The sequence below is a fragment of the Echinops telfairi genome, unplaced genomic scaffold (genome assembly GCF_000313985.2).
Source record: "Echinops telfairi isolate 266 unplaced genomic scaffold, ASM31398v2 ScPeMD7_7457;HRSCAF=8495, whole genome shotgun sequence".
NCBI classification, from domain to species: Eukaryota; Metazoa; Chordata; class Mammalia; order Afrosoricida; family Tenrecidae; genus Echinops; species Echinops telfairi.
Genome location: NW_022111357.1, coordinates 43,540,794 through 43,551,948, shown reverse-complemented (window position 1 = coordinate 43,551,948; position 11,155 = coordinate 43,540,794). Strand labels below are relative to the sequence as shown.

The following is an 11,155-nucleotide window of genomic DNA, read 5'->3' as shown; positions in this document are numbered from 1 at the left end:
TGATTCGGCTTTCCTCCTGCAGTCGGCATCATAGTGTGTGTTTTGTGAGATGGAGGAGGACTTTGTGGATTGGTGTCAGACATATGGGTTAATGTTGGACTTGTGGGCTTGGGCAGCACTAGGGTGGGATGTTTTCTTGATGTGCATTAACTTTTATATAAAACTCTCTCTTTTCCATGAGTTTCTGTGGATTTGTTTCTCTAACGTGACCAGACTCACACACTCCCCTAACCTTCCTCACCTGCCACTCTGCATTGGCTGATATCCATCCTTCCTGGGCTCACTGGTATGTAGTCAAAACCTGCTCCCTTGTGAGAGCCCTAGCCAGCAAGGGGCTGCAATATCCCACTGAGGCTCGGGGGGTGGTGGTGGTGGTGCACCATCTTCTAAGCGGCTTGGCATGGACGCTTCCCACCCTGAGTGTGCCCTCTGCAGTGGGTCCTCAGGCCCCTCTGACAAGACCACTCCCTACCCCTCTCATCCTCATCCTCCTTGGATGGCACCCCTGGAGGCCCTCATCCGCGTCACACGGACGACGAGAAGAGGTCCCGGATGTTGGATGGTGGAGAAGGACTCCTTGATGGCCAGCACTGCCCTGAGGGGAGGCGCTTACCTTGAAGTGAATGAGCTCAGGCTTGCTGTTGAAGGGGCGACCTTTGAACTCACGCCCAGACACCACCTGCTTGTGTATCACCCCACTCCGCAGCTGCTCCATGGTGCGGGCCAGGATGTCCTTGTCCATCTTGGTCCCACCTACGGGCTTCCGGTCCACATCGTCCTTAGGCACCTGGTTCACAGAGAGAGGTGTGGCTCGGTGGCTGCAGCTTGGACTGTGGCCTTTCTGTGGGATCCGCAGGGGCAGTTTGGAGGTGGCAGAGTGGAGCGGATGCAGAACCAAAGCCCTCCAGATGCCAGAGAAGCAGGAGAGAGGTCATGGTCCCGGTCAAGACCCGTAAGAAGCCCCCGCCTGAGTTTCTGGTCCACAACCATGGGGAAGAAAAGGAAAAGCCAAAGGCATGGAAAACCCAGATGTCCTGGATTCAGGCCGACTTCTGGGAAGGAGAAGGCAGCGGAAGGGACTTTCCTAACTTCTGAAATCAAGCCAAGATAGATAATAAGACTAATGGATCTGAACAGAGAAACGCCCTCCCCCGCCCCCAAATAAAATGAAGCACCTCCAGACACCTAATTTTTGATAAAGTTACTAAAGCACATTAACTGGGGGACGGTGTTTACAACAAACAGGGTCGGAAAAACTGGATCTCCACTTTGACAGAATGAAACAGGACCCCTACCTCACACCGTGTGCGGAAACGAACTCAACATGGATGGCAGACTTACACATCAACCCTAGGGCTGTACGATCGTCCATGAGAAAATGGAGGCAAATTGGAGGGCCCACCATGGAATGTCATGAAAAACACCCACACTACGGCAGACACAATAAATTTCCTCAAAACACACCGTTTCTGTACATTTACAAGACAAACCAGCTCACTGGCATCACGTCGGTGCCAGCTCATAGTGACCCTGTAGGGCAGGGGAGGGCCGCTCCTGCCAGTCTCCAAGACTGTGCCTCTTCCTGGGGGTGGAAAGCCCGGTCTTTCTCCCAAGGAGCTGCTGGTGGTTTCGAAATTCAGATCTGGTGGATTGCAGCCCAATAAGTAACCGCTATACCACCAGGGCTTCTCTGTGTAGGTGGGGGGGGAAAACTTCATCAAAAGAGTACCATGAGAACCCACAGAATGGGGAAAACACTTTTGGGGGCAACGATACATTGTGTGAAGAGTGACCCTTGAAAGTCAGTAGCAAACAGTTGCATCTCCATAAGAAAAACACATCGGAATCCCAAGGGAGCAGGAGACACGCACAGCCGAGGCACTAAAGATGACACCCACGCAGCCAGCCATCCTATGAAGAAGTGCTCACGATCACTAACGCTAAGAGAAATATAAATCAAAACAAGGATGAGCTACCACCTCACACCGGCCCTGATCGTAAAATTAAACAAAACAAATCCCCAAATCCGGAAAATAACAGACGCTGGGGAGGATGTGGAGAAATCACCATTCTCCTAGACTGCTTGGGAGAGGGCAGGCTGGAGAGCCACCGTGGAAAACCCACCGAGATTGGGTAAATGGAGGCCTGCAATTTCTCTGCTCGGTAGATACCCCAAAGAAATGAACAAAATAGGGACAAAGTGCTGCTCACCCATCTACACACTATCTGGGCGCCACCTACAATAGCCACAAGATGAAGGTCACTCCAAATCTGACCGTACTCTGTCCGGTAGGTACACCCAGTCGAGTACTACACATCTCTCAAACAAAACAAAACAAAACGAAGCTGCCATGCCCCGGGGCGAATCTGGAAGCCTTTGTGCTGCTCCGCAGAGACAGTCCATCCCAGAAAGACACACACCGCACGGCTGCTACTGCAGACGGAGAAGAAGAAAAAAACAAGCCATAAGAGAAATGGTTTTCACACGAAAAGAAACAGACTTTAAACGATGGTGAGGTCAGGGTGGAAGGGGTGTGGGACGGGGAGGGAGAAAGAGGGAAGGGGAAAATAGGAAAAGAAAATCAATGCCATTCACGATCTTTGCAAAAAAGAAAAGGAAGAAAAATCAAAAGTTTCCAGGAAGTTTTACAGGAAGCATGGTTTCCTCAGGGGCCATGTCAGCCCAGTTTAGAGAAGAGGGTGGCAGGACAGCGGCCTGTATGAAGTGGGTGGGGGGTGGGCGGCACAACATAGACACTGAGTCTGGCCTGCATTGGGTCTGCAGGACTGGGAGGATGGTGGGAGACCAAGAGCCAATGAGAAGCCACACCCAAAGGTGTTCAACTTGGTGGGGCCCGGGGATGAGGGCCGTCACCTGGTATGGCTTGTAGTCTTCATCCCAGAGTCCCGGGATTTCTGGTTTGGCCAGCGTCTCCTCCTCCGGCTTGGCGTAGACCCCGAGCTCACTCTGCATGGATTCACTGGAGATGGTTTGCAGGAGCGGGTGGACTTTAGGGAACAGCACCGAATACTCGGCATTCTACAATCAGGGGTAGAGAGGCCTGACCTGTGGCTGTTGGCCTTGCCAGGAGCTCCTGCAGTCCCTGGGCCCTCTCTGGGCCTGCCTGGGAAGGCTGGGCTGCCCTGCCTGTTCTGAAAGGACCCCGTACTCCAGGGAGAGGCTGAGAGCCATCTGGTCCCTGCAGGGGTGCTGCCTTCTGTGCTTCCAGTCCCTTTACCCTTGAGATGCTGGCATGCACTGGGACTGTGTGCTGCTCAAAATAGAAATCAAAGCGTCCATGCACCGTTCAACATGCCCCACTGGCCTCACAAGAGCCCATCAGGCAGTCTGTCTCTGCCTGCAGAATGTTCTCATCTACACCGCGCTGTGGCCTCTGCAGCGGCTGTCAGCTCTCTGACCTGGGCTTCCTTCCTCCGCTCGTCTGTAGACAGGGAGACTCTGCCAGGCCACAGAAGAAGCGGGAACACTGATGTGTCTGTAGACACGCCTCCCTCCCAGAGGGACAGACACACAGAGGGGGGATATGGAGGGGAGGACAGTGCCTCTGGGGCCTTGGCATCATGGTGGATGGGCAGGGGAGACTTGCTGGTGACAGTCAAGTGTGGCACTAAGGACAGAGGGGCTGGTGGGGGCCTCCGGGCAGGGGACAAGTCTTGAGCAGGCAGGGACCTGGGAGAAAGGAACTATGCTTGGGAAGGGCATCAGCAGCCAAGTGAGGCCCCTGGGGGTGAGGTGAGGAAGCCGAGGCTGGGCTTTGCCATCCACTGTCTGCTGGAGCCCATGACCTTGATTTGTAGGGGTGGGTGCTCCCTCAGGGCTTCAGAGAGGTGAGCGGGCTATGAATAAACTAGCTCTCCCTCCATGCCCTGCACCCGTTGACAGCGTGCACAGGGCAGGACCATGGCACCCAGGAAGGAGGGATGGAAGAGGGTGGGGGGAAATGGGGAGGGAGAGAGGGAGGGTAGGTGTGCATGACCTAAGGGGCTTACAACTCCTCCCACTAAGCTGACCTTGGCTCCTGCCTGGTCCTGCTACAGGGAGTCAGGTAATGGCAAGGGCTTCTGGAGACTGCTTGGGGTGGGGGTGGGGGCATGGGCTGGGGAGCATACCTTGGTGGGGTCCTGTGGGGACATCAGGGCTGCGGGTGCCGATGAGTGGGGCCGGCTGGCAGGCTGCTGTGGAAGAGCGGTGTGGGTGAGCCCTGAGCTGGCACCAGAAAGCCCAGCTCCAAGCAGATGCTGACACAATCTGCTGTGGTCCCCCAGAAGGGACTGTGGGGCACCTCTAGCCGGGAAGTTTGCTTGACCCTGAGAAGACTGCTGGGGGAGTGGTAATGTGCAAACAAATACGCGAGCAGAGACCAACATTAGGATTGATTTCGCTGCCACCAATTTAATGCGACCCTATAGGGCATGGTAAAGCTGCCCGGTGAGTGGCTAGATTGTAACTCTTTGTGGGAGTGGAAAACCCCATCTTTTTTCCCCAGAGGATCAGCTGGTGGTTTTGAACTGCTGCCCTTTCAGATCGCAGCCCAACATACGCCCTTTGTCCTGCAAGCGCATGCAAACCACTCCAGCAGTCCAGAGCTGGGCTTTAGGGTTCATTGGGTGACATGGCTGACGGCTGTGTGTGTCGGCCGGCAGTAGGGGGCGCCCTGGGACAGGGCTGGGGAGGAGCGGGCGGTGGCCTGGGCAGCTGTGCTTGGGAATGGCTTTCTCCGACTTTGAATGTACTTCTCAGACCCCGAGACGTGAAGGAGGGCTGAGCTGGAGGCCTCTGCGGTCTCGGGGTTCAGGGAGATCCCATAGTTGAGGGGCCAGGGCTGTGGGGCCCCAGCCTCTGGCTGCTCAGGGAGGGTTGTGTCTGATGGGAAGAGCCCGTTGCTCTGTCGCTTAACGCCGGGATGACCCTGCTGGGCAGGGTGCGCGCTGCGGAACAGGCAGCCTTTGCTGAAGCTGAGGACTCTGGAGGAATTTCATGAGCAGTAAGACACCCAACACTGCTGGAGGCAGTCCTCAAGGAGGGGCTGAGGGGGGCAGAGTTGGGGGGGGCGCATCTCTGTGTGATGGCAACAGGAACAACTTGGTGACCGGAGGAAGTGGACCTGGGGGCGAGACTGGGCCATTTCTTCTGTTTTCCTTTTGGTCAGGAGGTTTATACTATGATTTGGACAGGTATATATGTCCAGATATATGTGGGTGAGGATCAGAAAGTGTGGGGACCCTCTTGCTCACGTGCGGGTGTGAGGGGGCTGTGGTGGCCATGCCATCAATGAAGTCAGCCACATAACACCAGGTCTTGTCCCTCAGCGTGCGTTGACCTGTGGCCTGAGCAGGGGCCGGTGGCTTCCTCCTCCTGTTCTCGACCTCCTCCTTCCAAAGTCGGTTCATAATCTCCAGCCTCCGCTGCTTCTGCTCCTCCTCCGAGGCCCTGGGGGAGGACGCTGCCTCAGTGGTGAGCAGGGTACATGCTGCTTGGCTGAGGGACCGGCTCGGCTCTCCCACCCCCTCCTCACCTCGGGCTCTGGGGCAGGAACTATGACACCCAGGTGAGCCCCACGCTCCAATGAGGGCAGGCTGAGGAACTGGGAGGCCGCCAGGCTGAACATCAGGCCCCAGGGCCTATCCTGGCTTGGCCACCTGGAGTAGGGCAGCTAGGTGGCCATGACAAACCTGTCCCTCAGGGGCTGCCCCTACCCCAGACTGAGGCGCACGGAGGGCAGAAGCAGGGCTGAGGCTGCTCACTCACTCACTCACTCGCTCATTCACTTACTCATTCACTCACTCACTCATTCACTCACTCACTCATTCGCTCACTCACATTCATTCACTCACTCACTCATTTATTCACTCACTCATTCATTCACTCACTCACTCACTCACTCATTTACTCATTCACTCACTCACTCACTCATGTACTCACTCATTCACTCACTCACTTGCTCACCCACTCACTCATTCATTCCCTCACTCACTCATTTCCTTGCTCATTCCAGCTCCCCCTTTCTGGGGGCCTCCCATGTTTGGGCTTGTGTCAGGCTAAGGGTGTCAAGGGTGTCAGAGCTACCTCAGGCCCCCTCAAGGTGGGCAGACAGGCAGGTGTCTGCAGTGTGGGCATACCTGTGGGCACATTTGCCACCAGGGAAAAGCACTCCAAATAGAAGCAGCTCTGGGTAAAAGGTGGGAAGGGGATGGGAGGGGACACACACGGGGCCTCATGGAAACCCTGTGTGAATGACCCCAATTCTGAAAGCCCTCTTCTGGGCACTGGACAGTGTGGCAGCAGGGTCTGGGCATGGAAGGGGGGTTGGTCAGGTTGAGTCCAGGGCTGAGATGAGGCCCTGGTCCCCAAGTGAGAGCCCAGGAAGAGTGAGTCTCCTGTCTCCTTCCACACCGCATCTTGCCCCTTCACCGTTTCTGAGCCTCCAGCTCCTGGCGCCGGCGCTGATGGAAAAGCTGCTTGAAGGCATCCCCGCCTTGGGCCAGGATGGCCTCCTTCTCTGCCTGGGTCTTCTGCTTGGCCAGCTCAGCCCGGGCCTGACCCCATGCCTGGAACTTCCGGAGTGTCTCCTGGGACATGAGAAGACCGTGGTCTCATTGTTGGCCTAGGCACCAACATACACAAGGGCACACAGGTACATGTGCACACATGCACACACCTGCACAGGTACACACACTCTCCTTCGAACAACAACACAACGCCAAACCCACGGCCATCGAGTCCTGGCTGGCCCATAGTGACCCTGCAGGGCGGAGGAGAACTGCCTCTGTGGGCTTCTGAGACTGCAGCTTCATGGGAGTGGAAAGCCCAGTCTTCCTCCCTCTGAGCCGCCGGTGATTTCAAACTGCTGACCTCATGGTAAGCCGCCCAACGCATAACCACTACACCACGACGTCTCTGTTCCTTCGATTGATTCTGACATCGTAGATGCCTGCGGTGGACTGTGTGTGAAAACCGTCGTCGCTCCTGGCCCATGGCCACCCCTGCGTTCTGCACCTCTGCCGGAGCCCAGCCCCAGCTCTGACCCTGCAGGGCCTCCCCTCCCCACCTGGTCCCGAGCGGCGCGGCAAGCTCGGCCCCGCCCACTCCCATCGCCCCGCCCCTCGCTGGTCCACAGCGCAGCCAAGCTCCTCTCCGGTCTTGGCATCTTAGTAGATGGCCCCTTCTCTTCCCACACAAGGCCCGTCCCCTGATCTGGAGCTCCTGGGTGTCTGATCTTAGAGGATGTAAGGCTGGGCCCCAGGAGGGCGGAGCTGCGCCATTCTCTAGGAGCGTCAGGATGGGGGGGCTCGGGGAATCCCGGGGGGCTGGGCGTACCCGGTTGGCGGTGATGCTGTTCTTCAGCGCCAGCACGGCGTCCATGCGCCTCTTCAGGTGTTCCCGGGACTCCGTCTCCGCCTTCTGCTCCTGCTCCCGGATTCTGCAGGAAGGGAGCTGCTCTCACCAGGCAGGCCCTGGGCCATGCTGGTGGGACGGTCATTCCAGAGTGGCCAGGGCCCTTGGATGCTGCTGTCACCAGCCTTATGGCCACAGAAAAGATCGAATAAGAAAACACCGGGACTGAACACCGGTGTGCAAGGAACGGCTCAAACACGCTTAGTGGTTCCCAAAGGGGGCCATTCCGCCCCTGGCGGGGCGCTGGAACGATGGGGCTGGGGGCTGCGGGAGGCTGCCTGTCTGTCTGGGGGCTGCGGGGAGGCTCCCTGTCTGTCATGGCCCTCTTCTGAGAGTACACAGGTAAGCAGCTTAGCTCCAGCGCCTTGGCCTTCACGCTCCTCAGTAAGGTGGGAGTCGTGTGGGGTGGAAGGGCTAAAGCAGGGGGGCCCCCAACACGTGGACAGGGATGGGGAAGGCCGCACCTGCCCAGAGAGGCCTTCAGGAACTTGATGGCGATCCTGTGGCTCTTCTGGGCATCTTCCACGAGCTTCTGGTGCCGGATTCCGAGCTCCTTCTGGGAGAGCGTGGACTTGCTGCGGGGATGAGGAAGAGGTCCAAACAAGAAGTCGCGTGGGAGCGGTGGCCCACCTGGTGGTGGGCCAGAAAGAGCGCCCCAAGAACCTCTGGCTAAGTGCAGCCAGAGGCAGACGCCTGCTCACTCCTTGGCTGCCATCTGTGCTCATGCCGAGGGCTGGGGGCTAGGGGGACAGGGCTGGGCCTGGGCGGAGCTTATACCATATGACCAGTCACCACTGGGGGGCTGAAGGGCTGAGGGACCTGGACTGACACAGTGGCCTGGGAAAGGGAAGAGCAGGACACTCGGGAGGGGCAGTGCTCTCGAGGAGGAGCAGGGGTGGGGATGGGGGTGGGGCTAGGTCAGTCTCTGGAGGGACCAAGGGAGCCTGGTGAGGTGTCCATGCCTGGGGTTGGCCAAACATGGAGAGGCTGAAAGCTCTGGGTGGTCAGGTGACTGGATGAAGTGGGGACATGGAAACAGACATGGATGGGGGTGGGGTAGGGGCACATGTGTGCGGTGGAGCTGGGGGCTGTGGTACAGAGTAGAGGGGTGTATCAGTGGCTGGGGATAAATCATCTTAGATGGGTTCGCTAGCCACTGGGTGTCAAAAACATCTGGTCTGGTTAAACTTGGACAGGAACTATCCCAGAAGAATGAGAGGACCAGGGGGACTGAGCCCTCAGTTCCTCAGGGTTGATTGGCAAAGAGGGACCAACAGAGGAGGAGCAGCCAGAGAGGTGCCGGAAGCTTAGAGAGCAGCCCAGTGCGGGCAGGGAGGGGAGTGTCCAGGAGAGAGACAGGGCCAAAGGGATGACCTGGCTTCTGGGACTCCAGGTGGCTGTTGACTGCCAAGACTTTTCAGGGAGGGGCAGTGCCACACCAGAGTCGCGGGGACTCAGGCTGGAGTGTGGCTGGCCTGTGAGGGAGTAGAGGGCAGGTGGGCTTGGGCCAGCTGGTCTAGGGGGAAGGAGATTGGGAGTGTTGAATGCTGGGGCAGACAGAGGCTGGAGACCCCCAGGGGGTGGGTGGGGAGTGGGGAGGCAGAGAGAGCCGGGAAGGTGCTGGCAGACTGCCCCAGAGGACTGACAGTGAGGCCAGCACAGGGCAGTGGACACTGGGGCCCCACACACCGGTTCCTCAGCAGCTGGCTCCTCTTGGCCTTCCGGAGGGTCGCCTTCTCCTCTTTGAGCCTCTGGGCTGCTCGCTCCTGGAGGCGCCTCCTTTCAGCCTCCTCCTCTTCCTCCAGGGCCTTGCGGGAGGCCCCCAGCTGCCCTTCCAGGATCTCGATGTGCCACATGGATTTCCTTGCAAGCAAGAGGTGCATGTTACTCATGTGGACAAAAGGCTGGGCCAGAAGTTCAGAATTTGGCGGTGGGAACGTGGGGCTGGGTGGTCAGTGGCCCATCCATCCAGGGGCCAGAAGGTGGTGGTAGTAGGGCTGAGCAAACGCCTAGGGGCCCCTGAGCCCCACTGGCTGGTCAGCCCCCTCCTCCACCCACAGTTCCAACACCACTTGGGTTCTGCCTGGCTCTTCCACCTCCCTTGCAGCTGTGGTCAGTCTCCTCTGGCCCTGTCTGCCAGGCTGTCTGGGACAGACCCACCAACCTGTGGCTCATTTGCTGCCTGGCTTGAGGACAGCACTTGAGAATGTGAACTGTGGCCACCTTCTGCTGGCCCACAGATCATGAGCTGAGATCCAAGACCTCATCTTCTAACATGCCCTGTGTGTCTGTCCTGAGGTACCTGTCACAAGTCAGGGATGTTCCCGGTTAACGCTCAGCCCGTGCGAGCCCACTGGTAGAGCACCGTGCTCAGCTGACAGTGCTCCTTCTGAGGACAGAATGGGCTGGCATCGCACATGCCTGGTAGCACCCCTTCCAACAAGACACTTCCAGCTATGCAGGAATTCCTACCAGCTGGCAGGTAAGCGTTGGACTGTTCACCGCAGGGTAGGAAGTTCAAACCTACCTGCGGTTCCAAGGGAGAAAGGTGAGGCTGACTGTTTGAGATTGACAGCCTCAGAACCCATCTGTGAGGTCATTAATAAGAGTCAGAATCAACCCAATGGCAGAGAATCGGTGTCTTTTGGCGGGTGGTGCTAGTCACCATCCCCAGATGAGCCCACTCCCAGTGGCAGCTGAGAACTTGGCCAGAGCTGATCCTATGAAGGTGTGAACCCCCAGCCAGGCTGGCATAGACCTTCTGAAGGCCCCTCCGCTTCCTTTCCCGCAGGAAATGTCTCAAAAGTCATTCGGTGGAGAGTTTGCTGGAGACTTTGACTTGTTAGGGAAGAGCCTTCGAGGGGCAGTGGTTTAGTGCTCGGTCAGAAGTTTGAACCCACCTGTGGCACCTTGGGAGAAATACGTGTCTGCCCCTGGGAAGATCAGATAGAGCATTGACCCTGGCCCTCAGAGGACCTTCAAGCCTGGAATTGAACTTCCATCCAATCGACAGACCAGCCTGCCTATAAGATGTCCACTGCCACCAGGGCAGTCCTTGATCATAGAAAACTGGGCCCTTTGAGATCAAAGGGGCGACATCCACCCAGGGAAAAAGCTGAAGGCAGGACGGGACAGGGAGGAAGGCTGGTTGGAAATGGTAAGCGCGCGGAGGGGGAGGAGGACGTGTGCTGTCACACCGTGGGGACTGTAGTCAGTGTCACAAAAGACATGAAATGTGTATGAATTGTTGAGTAGAAAACCCATTCAAATCATAATACTCGCATGCCGTGTGTGTGTGTGTGTGTGTGTGTTTTGGAAACCCTGTGGGGCAGTTCTACTCTGTCCTAGAGGGATGATAGCTCACTGCCATTGAGTCACTACTGACTCATAGTGACCCCTGTGGGTTTCTGAGACTGTAACTACTTATAGGAGTAGAAAACCCAGTCTTTCTCCCTTGGAGAGCTGTTGGTGGTTTAGAACTGCCAACCGTACAGGTCACAGCCCAACGCACAACCACTACGCCATAGGAGTCAGAATCAACTCGATGGCAATGGGCTAACGGGCTGTTGTTGATATACCATCGAGTTGTTAAGAGACCATAGGGTCTCTTTTGGTTCATATGTGACTTGTGTGACAGAGAACTGCCCCCTAGAGCAGCGGTTCTCAACCTGTGGGTCGTGACCCCTCTGGGGGTTGGAAGACCCTTTTACAGGGGTCGCCAGATTCATCACAGTATCA

At 57.1% G+C, this 11,155-nt stretch overlaps 1 protein-coding gene across 1 annotated transcript in view; it reads right to left on the bottom strand.

Moving 5' to 3' along the window:
- CFAP74 (cilia and flagella associated protein 74) overlaps positions 1 to 11,155 on the bottom strand; it is a 67,789-nt gene that overhangs the window by 39,075 nt on the left and 17,559 nt on the right. Inside the window, exons 7-14 of the mRNA XM_045299229.1 lie at positions 9,107 to 9,280; positions 7,882 to 7,992; positions 7,340 to 7,442; positions 6,434 to 6,591; positions 5,257 to 5,452; positions 4,132 to 4,197; positions 2,876 to 3,040; positions 614 to 787 (exon numbers count right to left, since the gene is read on the bottom strand). Coding sequence (XP_045155164.1) covers positions 614 to 787; positions 2,876 to 3,040; positions 4,132 to 4,197; positions 5,257 to 5,452; positions 6,434 to 6,591; positions 7,340 to 7,442; positions 7,882 to 7,992; positions 9,107 to 9,280 — 1,147 coding nt within the window. The remainder of the gene's footprint in view (positions 1 to 613; positions 788 to 2,875; positions 3,041 to 4,131; positions 4,198 to 5,256; positions 5,453 to 6,433; positions 6,592 to 7,339; positions 7,443 to 7,881; positions 7,993 to 9,106; positions 9,281 to 11,155) is intronic.